The sequence below is a fragment of the Lagopus muta genome, chromosome 15 (genome assembly GCF_023343835.1).
Source record: "Lagopus muta isolate bLagMut1 chromosome 15, bLagMut1 primary, whole genome shotgun sequence".
Classification (NCBI taxonomy): domain Eukaryota; kingdom Metazoa; phylum Chordata; class Aves; order Galliformes; family Phasianidae; genus Lagopus; species Lagopus muta.
This window is the reverse complement of record NC_064447.1, coordinates 6,806,212-6,825,380: the sequence shown is the minus strand read 5'-3', so window position 1 is coordinate 6,825,380 and position 19,169 is coordinate 6,806,212. Positions and strand designations below refer to the sequence as shown.

General features: G+C 41.1%; 1 protein-coding gene across 4 annotated transcripts in view; it reads left to right on the top strand.

Annotated features, from left to right (window-relative positions):
• Nucleotides 1–2,582: 2,582 nt before the first annotated feature.
• Nucleotides 2,583–19,169, top strand: part of TMC5 (transmembrane channel like 5) — a 25,163-nt gene continuing 8,576 nt past the window's right edge. Inside the window, exons 1-13 of one of the 4 annotated variants that reach the window (XM_048961311.1) lie at nucleotides 2,583–2,693; nucleotides 9,983–10,144; nucleotides 10,706–10,950; nucleotides 11,328–11,432; nucleotides 12,927–13,013; nucleotides 13,776–13,875; nucleotides 14,484–14,574; nucleotides 14,867–15,115; nucleotides 16,299–16,450; nucleotides 16,941–17,085; nucleotides 17,657–17,812; nucleotides 18,149–18,315; nucleotides 18,983–19,061. In XM_048961311.1, coding sequence (XP_048817268.1) covers nucleotides 10,071–10,144; nucleotides 10,706–10,950; nucleotides 11,328–11,432; nucleotides 12,927–13,013; nucleotides 13,776–13,875; nucleotides 14,484–14,574; nucleotides 14,867–15,115; nucleotides 16,299–16,450; nucleotides 16,941–17,085; nucleotides 17,657–17,812; nucleotides 18,149–18,315; nucleotides 18,983–19,061 — 1,650 coding nt within the window. In that variant the 5' untranslated portion in view covers nucleotides 2,583–2,693; nucleotides 9,983–10,070. The other 3 variants (XM_048961312.1, XM_048961313.1, XM_048961310.1) reach the window with 3 other exon arrangements.

Below are 19,169 nucleotides of genomic sequence, written 5' to 3'. Positions count from 1 at the left end.
AACACTTAGACATGGAACTACTTCCTTATTGCATGGAGCTATTTTCCAGAAAAAACATTTTGTTGATATTCCAGATTTCATGCTGGTATATTGGTCTAGAAAATAATTAACATGCTTTTAATATATTTTTCCTATGAGAAAAATCTATAGTATGTGCTCATGTTTCCATAGGTCACTGTGAAGGCCAGTTCATAGGCCAGGAGGTCATGTCTGCTGTTTCTTCCCATGGTGGTTTTCCCAGGTGGCACATTTTGCATAGCAAATCCTGACACTGTGTGGCTGCTGGAGGCCAGGCTGCACTTTAGCTCTAGGATGTACAAGATCTGTCTGTAACAGAGCAAGGTACTGCAGGGAAATGTGTTTACAGGGGTTATTGTGGTTCCTTGGTTGAGCATCGCATTTAATGCTCTTTGTTTGAATAACTTCCACTTGACCATTCCTGAAAAGTTGGGCGTTAAAAATTGAAACCCCTGAAAATCGTGTTGCTGAGCATTCGTGCAACATCTGCAAAGTGTGCACCAGCTGTGTACATTTATAGCACCACCAGAGCCTAAGTGCCCGCTTTTATTGGTGCGTGGAAGCCAACCAAGCATGGATATTTGGCTGTGGCTGCAAAGCAGGACCAGCTCTGACTTAAATAGGAATTGTTACGGGCTGATGCTTTCCCACAGTGCTAAGTGGGGTGTCAATATTGCTGTTTATTTTTGTTCCTTTTCTAAGAATAAAAAGAAGAAAGGTAATACACTTGTTAATAAGATTGCTGTTCTGAAATGCTGTGTGATAGAAGAAACTCTTTAAGAACAGATGTAGATAATGATTGCAGGAATTGCAACAAGGTTGACTTCCCCAGGAATTCCATGAAAGCATTCTCTCTTCTCTCTTTTTGAGTAGCAAAAGCTGTTCAGGACCTTGGCAATGTTTCTGTTCATTTTACGATTCACAGCAATCTTAGGTGGGAAAGCAGGAAGAGAAAGAGTGCTAAGGAGATGGGGACAGGTGATACAGACAGTGTCAGTCACACGCACGCCTGCGGCCACTTCCTCTTTCGGGTTGTTTCTCCAATGTGCCCCACTCACAAAGCAGCAGCTCTCAGTCTGCGCTGAGCACAGAAGCTTGTGCCATATTCTGCCATGATCATGGGGACCTGAAGGTGTCATTTAATAACAGCACACGCTTCCAGGACACTCTGTGTGTATGTGTGTGGTTCTTCTTAATGCTCAAAAAAACCCAAGCTTCTAAGATTCAGAGAAGTTCTGAGTGTTCAATTCTGGGCACTTCTTGTATTCAGCCATCTCCTGTTTTGCTGTGGATCTGCGCCGCATGCAAGCAGCAGCTGGATCAGCATGAGAGATCTTCAGACCGGTCCTCTGCAGTCACGCCAGGAATGTTGCTTTGGGCAAAACGTGGTCTTAAAGCAGAACTAGAAAATTTCACCTAATTCTGTGTTGAATGCATCTGGTACAGGATATAGGCACGGTTTACCTAATTTCAGAACTGAATAAGCACTGTCCACTTGGTAAAAGTGATCCTTGTGCACTACAACAGTGCAGCTTCTGAACACAGAGAAGGTTGGTTTGTGACTGCTTCCCACCAGCTGGTAAGGCCTTCAGTCCAAAGGCTGGCTGACATTTTGTTTTTACATCATCATCATCATTACCATCTTGCTTACCAGAGAAGCTATTTAGGAATAATTTCTGGAAGCTGTAAGATATGTGCTTGCTGTGAATATTAAATGTGCCAACATGGTGTAACAAACTATATAAACATAGGAAGGGATGGGTTCTGTGGTTCTGTACAGAATCAGTGGAAAGGAGACCAGTGATGGGCAATCCTATGGGTGTGATACAGCAGAGCCAGTCTAGTCCTCCTCCCATTTCTCTTTTCACTACTGCCTGTCCCAGTGGTGGCTGTTGGGCCCCACACTGAATTCAAGGATGCTGCCCTGTTGAAAGGACAGCAGAAGCCTTTGGGAAGGGCTGCAGTGACTGGCTGTGCTGGAGGAACGCCCGGTCCAGCTCAGTGCAAGTAGGGATGAATTCCCGTCAGCGTCCAGCCCTGCTGAGGTATTCTGGAGGAGAAGCTGCTTCCTCCCTGGTGCTTCCCTGTCACTGTGCTCGTGCTCAGCTGTAGCTTCAAACAGAATTTTGTCCCGGTCAGCTTGAAGGGAAGATGTGGGGGAGAAGTGAATGTGAAAAATCGATAGGTGTGTATCACTAAAAGAGAAGAAATGCCGTGTGTTCACGATGTTCTACCAGAAAGCTGGGCTGGTGGTAAATCCCCTGTCCAGAAGCTGCCAAGTACTGCCTGGCATAGCGTGTCTGTGTAAGTATGTATTTAATTGGCCCTGCACGAGCTTTCCTGTAAGAAATAAGATTGTAAGGTCAAGGTTTTTGTTTATCTCTGCTCTATAAATGATTAATCCGAAGATAAAGGTAAATGCATCGTGTCCCTAAAGATGATTTCTTTGTATTATTTTATTGTGTTGTTATTGCGATCCGGGCAAACAGCAAAGGAGGCGTTAATTCACAGAGGGAAAGAAAGCGACAGACCCGGCGGTCACGCAGAAACAAAGCCGTAAGCGCTGGACAACGGCCCCGAGTTCCGGGGGTAAGCGCGGGGCGGGCCTGGGGCGCCGGGAGGAACCGCCTGCAGGGCCGGGCCTCGGCGCCGTGCGCGGAGCGAGCCGGCGGCAGGTAGGGGCGGCGCGGGGGTCCGGGATGCGGCCGCTCTCCGGTGGTTTCGCCACGCATCTGTGCCGCCGTTGTCGCTCGAGCGGCCGGCCCGGTATCCTAGGGCTCCGTATTGGTGTACAGGAATGTAGCTGAAAGCTGGGCTGCGGGTTTGCTCAGGGATGTGCGAAGCTTCTGCGGGCTGGGAGGTGAGCAGCCACCCGCAGCCGTGCCCAGTTACGTGGCGCCTCGTGGCTTCATCTCCTTGTTCATCACTTCAGAGCTTCTGCTGTCTTCAGCCGGAAAGGTTGATCCCGTACGGATCAGCTGCCGCAGCAACTTTCATCGTTCCCTGGCGTGTTCGGTGTGCCGAGGTGTGCCAGCCTTGCTGGGATCACCAGCTGCTAGCATGGCATCTGCTCTTGCTTTGGGGCAGCTTGCTTTTCAGACTCTGCCACTTAGTGAATGGATGTGGTGCTGCTTTTTCCAAAGAGCGGGTTGTGATTTTCCTAAATTGCAACAAGTAATGGGAAGCCAGAAGTAGATGGGGAAGGTTTTTATTCTGGCTATGAAAGTAATGAAGTGCTGTGGTATTGTTCTGTGGGCTGACATAACAGGAACTGATGCTGTGTAGATGTCCCTGCTCTCACTTTTGTAAACAAGCCTCTAATTGTAACTAATGTACTCCTTCTGTTTATTGAAAAATAGAATTGTAATGTACTCACATGCTACACTATATTATAACTTAGCTATATTTTGTCTGAAAAAAAGTGTTTAGCTTATGTGAAAGTAATTATCCAGTAATTTGAAAACCACTTACAAGGATTTTGAAGTGCGAGGAGAAACCTGTGACTCCATTCTGCTGACTGGTTCTCTCCAGCCATTTTCTGACTTGTTAGTTGATTTACTAGCACGCGGTGAATAGCTTTTGTTTTTTTCTCAGGGTCATTGTGAGTGCTGGCTGCACACATAGTTATCAATGACAGTAACAGAACAGGAAGTTAAACCAGGAATTACAAACAGAACAATACCTTTATTCTGTTGGACAAAACTGTGCACCTTCAAAGCTCCATTTGTTAATCTAAAATGATCAGATCTGTAGTTTTAGTGTGGTTTTCCAATTGAACTTATGAATGAGATTCCTGTAACTGATACTGCTCATTAAAGTATAATTTGAAGGTTGCATTTAGTCTGGATAGCTGTCTATTGCACGCACAGCATAAACAAAGGTTTTTTTAAGGCAAAACATTAGAGCTGTTGTAATTGGTATCTTGTGCCTCTAATGGATGTTCTGTGTTAGGCTGTCTTTACAGTGAAAGCAGAAAGCTTAATTTCAAGCAAGTGTTCTTGAATACTACTTCTTTTTGTTAATCAGACATTTCCTTCTAATGCAAGTAGCTGGTAATGCTGCTTAATAGATAGACAAAAATATTCATTTTGCAAAGCAAGGCTTAGTTTGTAGTTTGGAAATGTAGTCACAAGATTGACTTGCATGGATAGAGAGATGTTTGCCTTAGTCTCCGTCTACAAGCAAGGTTAAGTTTTTCAAGTGTTTTTAAGAGAAATGCTCATCGTTAATTATTCTTGCTAATCTTTCCTGTGGGGGAAGCACGTGTGCTGTTTTTACTCTTAAGTTCCCTATTCCAATTCTAGTAGTTATTATATATCCCTGATGGTTTTTAGCCAACTCTTAGAATTTTCCCAGTGGATTAAGTTGGCAACTTGAGGTCACAGGTAATAAGATAGAAGCAGCAAAGATAAGAAGAGGCTCGCACTCAAAGGAATCTCTGCAGAGAGGATTGGATAAGGCAATTGGGTTATACAAAATCACTGTGGTATGTTCTTCTGTCCATAAGGGTTGTGATTGGTGAGATCTTCTAGGTAGAGGAATGGATAATTATGTGGCAGATGAGGGAGAGTACTGTGAACTTCACTGTCATGGTTTGGACTTGTTTCTGTGATAAATTAATGAATCTGAACTTTAATTCACTGCTACTAGACAAAATTTTGAAATGTGTGCCAAGTTCTGAAGGCTCAGGACAGGGTAATTAAACTATATGTTGTAATTATTTTTTTTAATGTTCCAGTGTCACGTCCATTATAAAGGTGTTTAAACTCAGGTAAAGAGTCAAATCCCATTGAAATGCTGCAAACATGAAGTAGCTGGCAATCCTCTGAAAGCCTTATTTAAACAGCCACAGGTGATGTGGTGTTAACTTGCAATTGAAGTGGACAGGATGAAGCGTTGCAGTCTTAATATATTTTGGGGCAGAGAGAAATTGCAAGAGGACTATTAAACGGAAAGGACAGGCAAACAGATGAGGAAAAAAAGAGGGTATAGAGCAGATACGGAGCTGAGCTCTTCAGGCTTAAGCTGTAGCTGTAGACTTTGGGAGCAGCCTGTTGAGAGCAGAGAGAGTCCATCAGTAGGATGTTCCCCAGTGTCAGATGGATGCTGTTCTACGAGCTGATGTCAGCCTGCCTGGCTACAGGTACCCTGTACCCTACTCTCTCTCATCAAGAAAAGGTGGGGGGATGGAGAGAATGGGATCTGTATTCTGGTGGGGGCATTGTATTGTAGGGCAAGGAAGTGCCTTTCTTTGTGAGCTGAGGTTGGGAGAGGCAACAGCGCTGTGACCATAATGACAGTGCTGTCACTCTCCCCCATTTTCTTCCCAGTGTTCCTGTCTGCCATTTGAATGCTGCTTTAAGCAGATGAGTCTTTGCTACTATCACTTGTCTTTCACTGAGAAGGTCTTTTAACAGAGGCTATTTGCGTTGCTAAAATTTATTGAGTGTCAAAGATAATAAAGGTGACATCAGCTCCTGTTGTTCACTATGGTAACATCAATAGAAGCACAAAGGAAATCCAGAAGGAGGTGGTGTTTGTCGGTATGGATCAGGTACTTTGGCAGTGTGCATAAAAAGTAATTGACTTTCACTTCCTTGTATGACTCACATTTGTTTCATTGCTAATATGTCAATTTAAGATCAGGCTGTTGATGTAGTTCAGGCTTTGTCACAGCTGACAGGCCCTCTGGATTTTCTGGGAGACTTCCTATTTCTTGCAGTAGTGTTGAAACTGCTGGAGTTGAGTTAGTGAAAAAGCAGCGGTGAGTATTGGAACCTAATTGCTGGCAGAGCTTCTGTCTCTCAAACTCACTTTTGGCTTCCAGAAATCAATCTGATTTTTCAGTTTGAAGCTGTGTGGAACATTGTCAAGGAATGGTGTAAGAGCAGAGGGACCCTAAAGGTCATCCAGTTTCAACTCCCTGCCGTGGTCTGATTGCCACCCAGCAGGTCAGGATGCTCAGTGCCCCGTCCTCCTTGGCCTTGAATGCCTCCAGCGATGGGGCATCTACAGCTCTGGGCAGCCTGTGCCGGGGCCTTACCATCCTCTCAGTAAAGATTTTCCACTAACAGCTAACCTAAGTCTCCCCTCTTCTAGTTTGAAATCATTCTGCCTTTTCCTATTGCTATCTGCTCATGTAAATGGCAGCGTCCCTTCTGTTCATAAGCTCCCCTTAAGTACTGGAAGGCCACAGTCAAGTCTGCCTTGAGCTTTCTCTTCTCCTGTTCAACTGGAGAGGGACTCAACAAAAATAACTTACATAGTGGTGGAGGGCTGTTCTGTCATACTCTAGAAAATTAAATGGTCTTTATGCTAAAGGAAAACATTCAACCAGATGAATCAGCTCTTCCGTAATTTGTTCCCTTTGTTCAGCACTGTTAAGTAAACTATGATGTAGTTCTGCAGCTTACTGTTTGCGTTGACTTACAGGATTTCTGTAAGTAGAATTTGCTTCACGTGTTCTTTTTGAGGAAAGCAGGTAAATGGCTTGAAGGTGTGAGGGTTTTCCTGTAATGCGATACCACACCAAAATGTAGTTTAGCCAGCCATGCGTGTTTGTTTGATTAAAATTCTAAAGGAGGATTGGTGTCGCAGTAAATTACCCAAACAGGAGTGGATGAAACAATCTGGGAGTATTTTCTGATAGCTGTTGGTTTGTGACGTGAAGGCCGTTATTTATTGTGGGAAGTGGTCCAGAAGCACGAGCTTGCACTGCTTGAATGTTCCTGCTTTGTATCTTTGCAGCGTGTTCAAGGATTTAAGTGGGAAGCACCCCCTCTCCACCTATGCTGTAACTTATTTGCTTGTCTGTCATTCTTAAGCCAGCTGACCTTAAAACTTTCTGTTCTCCAGTGTGAGAAGTAGACAAGATTTATCTATTTGCTTGCCAGAATCCAAAATGTCACCCAACAAATAGATGCCACCCTGAGAAGGGAAGGTTTGCTGAGCTTTTACTTTTAATCTTCCTGAGTAATCTTTGTTCTTCAACTGTTCAGTTTTTTCTTTTGGAAGATAACTTTTTGAAGGGGAGGGTAAGTCTAAACTTCATATCCGTTCCTGGAGCCATGATTTACTGGATCCCATCATAGTTCAAAGAGGAGAAGAGAGTGGTTTAGCTTGTATATTTCATGCTTCTGGCTTTTCCAATGAAGTGTGACTGATAAGAAATCTATAAACTGCCAGTACCTCAAACCACAAACCAAACCAATGATGTACACATCTGATTTGATAGAAAAAGCTTCTCATGATTTTGGGGTTTGGAATGGAGGAAGTGGGTGGATTGCTGTGCCATCTGTACGCCCTTGTGTGCTACCTGCACTACCCTGCGTGCTACTTGTACACCTGTAGCATCATGTGCACTCATCCCACTCCAGAGCATGTTGTGCAGTCTTTGGCTGAGTATGGGTGCAGTCAGGAAACAGGGGTTTTCCACATGGTTTTCCATGGGTTTTCTTACTCCAAATGCCATTCAATGGGACCTAATATCCTCAGCTAGCAAGAGGAAAAATCTTTTTTTCCTTTTCAGTTGGAAGAAAATGTCTGTGTACGTAGGGAATTAATTTTAAGTCCTCCAAACTTCAGGAGCAGGGAGAAACAGCGACTGGCTTCACATGTTGGGTTCCATGTGAGGCTGTAATTGTCCTTGTAGATTTGCAAGGAAATCCTGACACTTATGCACTGCTGTGCATCTTAGGACTCAGAGGAAAGGAAGTGGATAATGATGGAGCCAGTGGACTGTCAGTCTTGGGCATATTGAAGGTCTGGAGGTCTTCAAAAGAAGTAAGAGAAAGAAGTGATGGCTGTATGTTTCAGTCAAGCTGATCTCATTCTTGTTGGTTGCACTTCAGCAAGTTGGTTGGTATCGCTGATGGATGCTTGCTGCTGGGCAATGCTGGTTCTGCAGAACCCACATGTTTACATCCAAATATTTCTTCTCTACGGTTTGAAGAACAGGCAAGCTGACAAGCCATTAAGATTTGTGCTGGGTCTGAGGGAGTGAGGTTTCTTGGAAACCAGCTGAAAAGCAGAACAATGTCATTTGGGGCATTCTAAGACAGTTGTCTGAGTGTTTTCTGCCTCTGAGAAGGCCATCTTTTCTTTAGCTTTTCATTACAGTTTGAAATGTTAAATATTTTTAGGGGGAAATGTACTTTTCTAGGCAAATTGTTGCAGCAGACCCTCGTCATGTATTGCAGAGTTATGTATATGTTCTTTTAAATGGAGCCTGGGGACAGAACATGCCCTTTCCTGCATAGTTTGTACAGAACTTCAGCACTAGCTTACAGTATATCTGAAAAGATGATGGGGGACTCAGTGGCTTCTGGCAAATAAAACTCAGGAAGACTTTTCATATAGGAACTGTTAGATTCCTGGAGTGATTGTTGATTTTCTCTGGGGATTGCTGGATTTCTCTGGCTCTGCTAATTACTTGTCTGACTAAATGAGAATCTCACCCTGTTTCTGTACATACGAAGCTGCAGCACAAAAAAAGCACATTTCACTTGTGGGAAGTGGTGTTACAGCTTTGTGTTGGCAGGGATGGAAGTCCATTATTTCCAGTGACACAGCACGGGCTGCTTGTCTGGTGTAGGCTTTTATTGAGTATTTGCTCAAGATGTGGGCCTTGTTATCACGTACTTCATCATGATATAATGAAGTATAGACAATTTTCTAATTAAAATGTAAGACTTAATTCAATCGATCATTAGCGTTTACATGCAAATCTCTCTACAAGTCATCAAGCAAAACCTGGACTGTGTTTTACACCTGTATGTCTTTGTGTCCAGGATCCTTAGAGGTGCAGATGACACAATCCTGAGCTTGTTTTGAGCAAATGAGAAGATTTTGCCTGGCCTGCAAAGCCGGACAAAAGCCTTAAAAAGGCACTGTACAATTATCTGTTTGGAAGATTACTTTTCTGTGTGTGATGCTTTCTTTACAGCAGTAGAAATTAAGTGAAAACCATTCAAGACAGAAAGGTTGATTGAGAGTGCAGTGTTAAATGAAGCTCAGCCCCACTTTTCTGGGAGTGGAGTTGAGATTAAAGCAAGGTGTCTGATCGGTTTTGCCAGATCTATCATTTTATTAATTTATTTTTATTATTTTGTATTTTATTTCTTTTTTTTTCCTTCCCTGTTGTTAAATAGCTTGCTAGCTGGTCAAACTTGACACGATGCCTTTAAGAACAAATACTAAAAATTACTTCCTTTTAATTTATTTTTTTTAGTACAGCTTTGATTAATTGCAAGAACTACCTGTTTAATTTGGATTCTGTCTTTAATTTGAATAGAAGATTGTCCTTTCACTGACTAACCTGGACTTGTTTTGCTAATAATTTTAAACTCTGACCAGGTTTGGTTTGTTTAAAGGTGAAGTGAAACTCTAAGAAGTAAAGCTAAGGATGAAACTATTTACAAGATCAATACATGAAGTCATTAGAAGAGCCCTTGTTGAGAATGGTCCAGTGTCCCAAGCTCACAGCTGAGGGTTGGAGGTGCCCCTGTTAGTGAGGAAGTGGGCAGACTTTTCTTACCTGTTGGTTTTGGAGCCACAGTGGTCAGAGAAAAATTGTGTGTTTGTTTTTTCCTGTATGAGGAAGAAAGAGGATGTACTTCCTTCTTCTTAATGTTTTAACACGCTCCTAAAACCTGCTTTTAGTCAATGCTGGTCAAGTCTTCATGTGGCGCTCCAATTCTGTAATCTTGTGTAGAGCTGGCTATAGAGAAATAGGAGTTCTTGTTTTACAGGAGTCTTGTAGTGGACCCTAAATTTCACAGTGATAAACAAAATAAAGTCAGAGCACAAAGATGGTTCTAATTTCTGTCTATATTGTTGTATTTTGCATGTCAGTGAGGCAACAAACTCTAACTAAAGGCAAAAATGAGGTTCTTTCTTTCCATTTTGTGTGTGTGTGTATACATACATACATACATACATACATATATATATGTTTTGTAATCAGGTCAGAAATCAGTCTACCCAGGAACGTGTTACTGGAGCAGCAGAGACAAAAATAAGGGAGATTTCTTCTCTCAAACCAAAGACTTGCCATGTCTTACCATTACAATGAAGCCTTTGAAAATCCAGCCTACCACTTCTCAGAGACACTGGAAGTTGATAGGAGGTGAGTCCATTTCATGTGGCTGTTGTGACTGTGCCGTGAGAAATCAAGTTATTTATGTGCAGGGCAAACTTTTTCTTCAGAGTTTTAGTTTGTGACATGCTTTTAATACCTCCTTTATGTTTGCTTTCTCAGACACAAGTTTTTGAAGCTGTCAAAAGGAAGGCATCAGTCGAGAAATTGCATGCTTGGTTTTGATGTGTTATAAATTTTATCAGTTAAATTGATTTTAAGTTTTATAGCATAGATGTTAGGGATATTGTTTAGTTCTGGTAATGTTTACAACATGCTATAATCTTGAATGTCTTAACTTTTCAAGCACTTACTCCTGTTTAGGTAGGCTCCATGTTAACTTCAAGTGGAGAAAGGCATTAGTCTTTCTAATTCATTTGATGACCAAATCAGAATTTTTATGGTGAAGTTCCAAATATGAAATACTTCTTAGTATCTGACTTCCTCTTGTAATATAATCAAATTTGATGATACTAGGTAACAATTTAATAAGAATATTGATTGAAAGGTTTTTTATGGCACTCAAGGTTTTCCATTTTCTTATTCACACAGCAGGAATTCTGAAGGGAATCAGTTCTCTCACCGAAACCCTTACGATTCTCTGTCGTATAGTTACCAAGGAGAGCACAGAGGAAGAAGACAAAATTATCCTCCAGCCATACCAATGGCTTCTCTGAGACACAACTCTGAATACAGTGAAAGTTTACCAATGGCTTCTCTGAGACACAACTCTGAATACAGTGAAAGTTTACCAAGAGTTCAAGTCCTGAGCAGAAGTCCATATGGCAGATCCCAGGGTATGTAATTTCTCATATGAACATGCTTAGAAACAAGTAACAGCTTGCTGTGTCCTGCCATTCTGGAAGGCTCAAGTCTCTGCACGAATTTGTGTTTGTTGGCAGTGGATTTTTTGCCTTTTTCGTAGGAGTCCAGATGTTAAATTACCAAGTGAGAACACTGACTATTTTATTAACAGATCAGTAAATGCTTACTTTTATGTACTACATAATTAATTGAATAGTAGGATGGACACTGGGAAGAGATATAGAAGTGACAGGATATATTGCCATATGTACTGTAGAGCTGTATTTGATCAAAAGGTCTGATATTCTGGATGTGTTAATAATCCATAGCAGCATGCAACTTTCTGTATAATTCTGATTGCCTTCAACAGATAATCTTTCCTTTGAGCCTGAGCCAGAATTGGCCTACAGCCCACGTTCTGCCTTCGGTCCTCTGGATGACCCCTATACTCACAGATTTTCCAGTGCATCAGAAGGTAAGACACACAGTGCTCTATCAGAATATTGATGTCAGTCTCACTCTCCCTAAAATAGTAAAGATTTAAAAGTCTGCTTCGAGTATGAAGATTTTCACAAAATGAAAGGAGTCAGAATACATGAATTATATTTTACTATATAATTGTGGCTGAATTTTTCAGTATTTCTGAAAGTGATGATCTTTGTTTCTTGAGCAATGAGAGGTGTAATGCCTGTGCCTTCTGACTGAAGCTCCCAATAAGTTGGTCATCATAAAATAAACTCACACAGTTATTTGAAGAGGTATACTGTAGGAGGAAATAAGAGGAGGATAGGATGCGTTTTTCAAGACTGTCTGTAGTTACTGGATTTGTTACTGTGCTGTCTAAGTGTAAATGATTATAGCAGTAACTAGAGGTTTATGTTAATGAAAACGGAGTGGACTGAAATAATACAATCTGAGTTCTCTCTTAGACCAGCATAGCAGCTTATCAGTCATTTTCTGGGAAGAATCTGCTCTTCCTGTATCCTGTAATCTCTCTGTTACAGTTTGTTTCCTGCCTAGAAAGTAATTTAGGTCTTTTTTTTTTGTTTTTTTTTTGTCTTCATGGGAACACAGTCTTTGATTTAGGATTGGATTTGGCAAAATCTTATGTTTATATAGAATAGTAACTCTTTTATTGCTACCTGGAAATGCTCATCCCGTAAGTGACCACAGAGATGGGCCATTTCCAAACACTAACACTCCTGCTGCTGGTATTGTTTTAATACCAGGTAGGAAGGAGAGAGTGCATTTCCAACATAATCACGTAGGGATTAAATGTGTAGTGCTGAAAGTGCGTCCACGTGGAGATACAGATGTTTTTCATTGCTACAAAACAAGTTGGCTTAAAGTAGAAATGACAGTGGTGCTTTTAGATCTGAGGAGTAAATGTTAGCGAGCCAGCAGTGTGTGTGTCACTGAGCAGACATGTCAGTTAGTTGGGACCTTCCAGACTGAGGGACTGTGCTCAACATGTGGGTGTAGCACTGACTAGGTTGGCCATTGTCTTACTGGGGAGTCAAGGTAAGCAAAAGTAAGGCTGAACTCATCTGCTTCATTGCTGGAACGTGGATGCTTTTAAGGAAACTTGTTTGAATGATTTGATGAAAGAAGCTTGATGTATCTAAAACAATCCCTCCAAATCCGTGGAAGGATTTTAAAAGAAAGGAGCTGTCTCCTAGAAAGAAAAACTTAAGAATCAATGTGTACATGTATGAATGGGTTAAATGAGACAGTTTTTCACAGCAGGAGAAGACTCTGTGCCACTTTGCCAGCGTGTGTCTGAGAAATTGCCTGCAGTCATCACACATCACCTGGGGAGAAGTTAGAGGGAGAATGTATGTTTGCATGTACTTAGAGAGATGGAAGGGTATATTTTTAAATTGTTTCAATGAAAGTGAAATTTGAATGTCTTAAATCAGTTTAGCCTAGGAGTATCCAGGCTTATTAAATGGTGCTTGTTGTTGTTTAGGTAGCTTTGTTCGGAGACGCAACAGAAGGCCATCTGACACTGTGACATTTGCAACCCTGTCTCAAGCAACTCCAGAGTGCAGAGGAGGTAGGAGTTTAGAGAAGTGTTTTTATGTGAGGTAACATCTTGCACAGTTATGCTGTGGCTGATACTGTTCTTCATTTATCATCAGAATTGCGTGTAGCTTTTCTGTGGTTACAAGAGCAGCTTGTTTTTAGTTAAGGCTAGTATTTCATCTTTTGTACCACTAGTGTACCCTAGCACACTACAACATAAATGAAGCAAAATGCAGTATGGTTTCTTGTTGAGAAGTTTAGCTTTTCTTTTCATAACTTACTAGGATTTGCTTGACCAGCTGATGATTTATTATTTTATTAGATGTCTTGAGTTAGCATCGAATTCCAACTATGTGGAAACAAGATGAATGACAAGTAATATCTCTGCCTATTTTACATAGACCAGCATGAACTAAAATCACAGAATAAAAGCTTAGAGTTCAAGTTGATAATAGTATTTTAGAAGTGCGATTGTCAGTGATCAAGGAATAGACCAGCTCTTCGGAGTTTGTCAGTGTTTTGTCTTCCTTACAGTACAGCTCTTTGTATTAGCATTCAGCAAACAGTAGACAACTGATACTTACTTGTTAATGTGCAGTGTTGTGCTACTTCCATGCATCTGTATTAGAGCACTGGTAAAAGTAAGGATATTCTAGACAGAATCATTAAGTCTTAGAACATGACATGCATTAGTAGCTGTGAAAATGGGAATGATTATATGAAGTTTCAATTTTTTAATAACAATTACTATATTATCACCCCCAAATTTGGATTTATCTTTATTTTTATTCAGAGGAAAAATTAGTTGACAGTCTTGCAAGCATGTCCAAGCGTGAAAGGATTAAAGCGATCCAGAAAATGCCAGAAACCATGAAAAGAAAGAGAGAGATCAGGTAACAATAAAAGTTCTGTTTAGTTTTACAAGCAGGACAATTCTTGACATGTAGCTATCAAGTATGCGTGTGTGCTAGCTGCTCAGCTTTGCTTTGTCCCTTTGAGTACGAAAAAACTGATAGTACTTTTTAAATAGCTTTTAAAAAGTTAACATCTTGCAAGGAAAAATAATTTGAAGATGGTTCGGTGTCCTTTCCCTGAGTGAGAAGACTCTCATGTAATATAAAACACAATAGCAAGGCCGTGCCCTTCTGCATGCAAGTATGTCTTGTGACTCTCATTCAAAGGAAAGTTGAATGCTGGCTGTTAAAAACAGAGAAGAGACCACGTGATTTCAGCCATCATTTTGATCATTGCGTACATTTATTTTATACATGTGAATATATTTGGATGTTGTTCCTAGCAGTGACTTAGTAGAGCAGTTGGAATGTGGTGCCACACCTCAGCTTGTAGTGGACAAAGACCATTTTAGCAGCTAACACAAGAAGAACCAGCAGACCCATCTCAAGTTATTGGCTTGGTCATGAGCACATGTTTGCAGCAGCTTCTTTGGCTTTTGTTCTAATTACAGCTCATGCTGTCACTCCTTTGTCCTGCTTTCCCACAGGAATAAAGTTCTCACAGAAATCTCAAAGAAATCAGGGGGCTGTGGTACTCAGTGTGGCTGCTGTAAGCACTGTCTGCACAGAGCAAAAGTGGTGAGTGTCAGGCATGTCAGTGGGTAACAGCTGGAGGGAGCTGTAGCTGCAGTGTTATCACCATCTCCACAGGTGCTGGGCATCTTGTGGTCTTATTTCCTTTCTTCACTGTTCATTGATAATGACTTGCATTAGGTAGGAAGAGTGCGTAAGCATTCTGTGATGCACTGAAAGGTGGAAATCTCTTCTTATCATCAAAATGGGGCTGTAAAAATGTGAGGGTGTATTATGTGGATTTGAGTCCTGTGTAAGGCTGCTCGCTGAGGTTCACCTCTCATCTTTTGTTCTGTAGTCATTTCGGCGATTTAGAAATACCTTGTCAGAATATTTTCAGCGACTGAATTTCTGGCACAAGACTCTGAAGAGCATTGGTGGAGAGTTTGGAACAAGTGTTCTTTCTTATTTTATGTTTTTGAAATGGCTGCTGAATTTCAACATCTTCTCATTCCTCATAAACTTTGGTTTCATCACAATCCCTCAGTTTGTTACAGCAGAACCAAATAACCTTTCATTCACGGGTCTGGAGCTGCTCACTGGAGCTGTAAGTATGTCACAGTGGATGTGTGTTATTTTTCTCTGCAACAGTTCTGCTTTAAAGACTTGTGGCAGTGTAAAAACTAATTATTTCTTGAGAGATGGAGGTAAATTTTTACATGATTAGAAGAAATATTTCATACATACTTGGGGAAAGGAGGCTGTGTCAAAAGTTGACTCAGAGTGGAATGTATGTGTTCTGATGAATTTGTCTTAAAGCAGATGGTTGCTACGTTAAGCAATATAGCAAGACTTTTTCCTTGTAGGAAGCAGTGGAAGAGTGGAAGTCAGGCTTTCTGGAGACAACTACAATAGTCTTTAGGAGAATGTATTTCCCATGCTAGTTTTCCTCTAATAATACAGTCTGGATTTCAATATGTGATCCTGTGAATTTTGCTTATTTCCTGTGAATTTTGCTTATTTCTGAAGCTTTGTTCTTCTAGGGAGCGTGCAGATCTTGGTGTGGCAGCCTGTTGAGCAAAGTGTGGCTTAGAAGGAGCTTTTCAGTTGACGGAGATATTTCTTCTTGTGGCATAAAATCTCAGGCTATTTGGAAAGAAGGACTTTGCTCTAAGCCTAGACTTGCTCCTTTTCTTTCCATCTTTGACCGTTTTAAGAATTCTGTCAGTTTAACTGATGTTAAAGGATTCCTCTGTCCAATAAACAAGATTCTGCTCTCCCTAACACTTAGTTGAGAAGAAATGTTTTTTAAAAAAGATGCCTGCCTTTTCTTTCTAGGGTTGGTTTTAAAGTTGTGTGTTCTGTAGTAAGAACACTGTTCAGTTTTGCAAAGCAGAGGCACTGTTGCAGGAGTTCCGCTGTGATGTTGTAACTCAGCACAAAATGTCACGTGTTCCGTTCCTGGTTCCTTCACAGTTGTTGCAATTTGTTGGTACAGAACTTTGCTCCTGAGAAAGAAGTGATCGTGCCTTTCCCTCTTCAGGATTTTTCAGAAGATACCAAATCATGCAAACATAGATTGCTCACAATCATCCATATGATACAGATCTGTAATCACGTGCCTCTAAAACCTCCCACAGCTTTTTGGGGGTATAAGACAAATAAAGAACTTGATATTTACAAATTTAATTGCTCCTCTGATTTCACTGTACAGCAGCTCCCAGGTGTGAATTAAGCCTTAGATGATGGTACTTCAGCAACAGTTCTGAATGATGTCTGTATATTTTCAGGGTTATTTTCAACAAACAGTACTCTACTATGGCTTTTACACCAATGCTACAATCAGTCAAACGAAGAATGGTGCATCTTATAACATGCAGCTGGCCTATATTTTCACTGTTGGAATATATTTTGTCATCTGTTTGCTTATCTTGGTGTTCAGGTAAACTAGCTATATGTTCTTATTTCATTTATATTAGCAAAAAAAAACCCTGTATGGTTGGCAGGCATGGTTGCATGAGTATGTTTCTGTAAGTTATTGTTTATAGAAGAAACTCAGAGGCCAGTATCATGCATAAAAACTTCAGTAGATGAATGAAGAATAAGTGCAGAATATTAAGGATCATACAGCGAATCCCAGTTCAAAACAACTAATCTCATGATCCCCCTTTTGTAACGTGTTGCTCATGGTATTAACGTGTCCTTCTGAAATTGATGAACTAAAGATTGTCAGAAGCAGCTGGGTGAAAGAACTGTGAGAGTTGTCTCACATATTAAAGTCTATTTTCTGTGTATTCTTATTTGAGATGCTCTGATGTAGATCTGCTAGCCCAGAGAAGGGAGAGAAAAACTAACATTCCCACTCCTGTTCTGCTGTGCAACCTTGATGGATTTTCCTGTTACACATCTCACAAATTTAATTTTAATTGCAGCATGGCAAAATCCTTCTGCAGAAACTTTCTTACCCCTCAGATGTACTCTGGCAATGCAAGCAAACTTCTCTGCACTTGGGACTTCAACATAACTAATGAAAAAGCTGTGAAGTTGAAACAAAAGAATCTCAGCACACAGATAAAGGTAGGAAATACAGGAGATGCAAAAAGGTGCAAAGGTACAGAATTAGCATGCTGGAGTCACACTGCCAGAGCATGTGCACAAATAAGCTTCTGGCACTGACCTGAGCATGCCAGTCTTGTTTCTAATAAACTTCAGTCTTCCTGGTTGTTATGTTTAACTTGGTTTGAACTCCTGGATTTGTCTTAGCTACTCGTTTTTCATTTCACTTTAAGCTACATGTAAATACTTATATACAATAATTATATGTATATATATTTATATATTTTTTTCCTATTAAATGAATCTGTGACTATTAAATATATGCTAAACAGAATATTGCTTCGGTTTTTCTTTTTTTTTTTTTCAATTTAACTCAAAGAAGAGCAAGCTTATAGGAAATGTTAAGTACAGTATAGCTGTTAAGATAAACAACTTTTGGGATAGGAACACATAGTTGTCTAGTAAATTTTCCCACTATACCAATACTCTAAAGGGGTAAAAAATACATCAACCTCTGAGGCAGTTATCTGAAGCAGGTTTTGCTTTATGCTGTCACCCAAGGAGTTCTTCATTAGGATTTGTTTCCTTGCAGGAGGACCTCGCTGAAGAAAACAAAGAAGCTCTAAGTTTTACTGTAACAGAGAGAATTGTTCGTATTCTTATCCATCTTGGGTCATGGGCTGCTTCCTTGGGAACAGCAGTAGCTGCTTGTGCTGGTGTTTACTTCCTCTCCATTAATAATCTAGAGGTAAGTACTGATTTTGCAGCCCTTCATCCCAGCAGTTGCTTGCCTCAAATCGTGGCTGTCTTAGAGTGCAGCTGCTGTCATTAAAGAAGGCCTGCCCCTCCTTCGTCCTGCAGATGGTTTTTAAAATGCAGCTCCCACCATGGTCCTGTGCGACTCATAGGAAGGGCAGGGTTACATGCTGAACAGACATGGAACTGTGAAACAGGATTACGTCCAATCTGAGAATAAATATGTGCCACGTGTCTTCCCTGTGGACACAACTTGAGGCAGCATTTCAGCTAAAGTTCTAAGTTCAGGGTTGGTTTTTATTTTTACTTTGTTTTTCTTCTCTCAAAGCTCTTTATGAAAGGGAATAAAAATGAACTGGAAAGCCAAGCTGCCATGTTGGTGCTACCCATTATTACATCCCTCCTCAATGTGTTCATCCCATTCTTCTACTCATGGCTTGGAAACCTGGAGAAATTTCAGAATCCCAAACGCAAGATATATGTTGCTATTGCCAGGTATTTGTTGCTACCTCCACTTAGTGCTTTTTGCCTGAAGGTGGCTGACTCTTCTTTTTTACAGCAAGCTGTAAAGCTGTGGCGTGGTGGGCAGTAGTGAGCTATGGAGCAGGTGAATTCATCTTCCCAAAGGCTTCTGTGCAATCTTCCCTCAAAATTCTGTTAGCCTCCTCTAAGTCTTCTGTCTAGAATGTTGCATCTCTGCATGAAGACTTGCCCTCGTTTCCTTCCCAGTTAGCAATATGGTGACCTTGGGCTTGGCTTTATAGCTCCTACTGATGGTGACTGAGCTGTGGGCCTCCTGAGGGAAGGAAAAGAAGTGGTAAGAGAAGCGAGGAGGTCTGACTTCACTGCATATGCGTGGAATTAACACTGTATCACTACCTGTGCTCCTCAGACCTTCCTTCTCTGTGGAGTGTGTGCCCACAGCCAATGGCCTATTGAGCAGAGGCCTGTGCCAAATTTGCCCCACCTGTCCTTGATTCTGCCAGGACAGTAAAGTAATGCAGCACCTGAGCTCCAAAGATTGCTTCTGTTAGTCCTGGCACTATGGCATGCTGTTGTTATAGCAGAAGTAACATGTGACCAGCAGCTGTCCTGCTGTTATTCTTTCCAGGGAGGTTGCATACCAGTTGCCAGTGCAGTTAATGCTACATTTTCTTTGTAGAACTATAATCCTGAAAATATCCATTATTGGAATACTGTGCTACTACTGGCTTAACGTTGTGGCTGTGTCGGAGTCACAGGTAAAGTTTCAAAAATATCTGTCTTTGACTTACAGTACCTCATTGAGAGCCACTTTGATGGCAGGTCTGTTCAAGCAAAGAGAAGTACCTGTAGTCCCTTGGACAGCT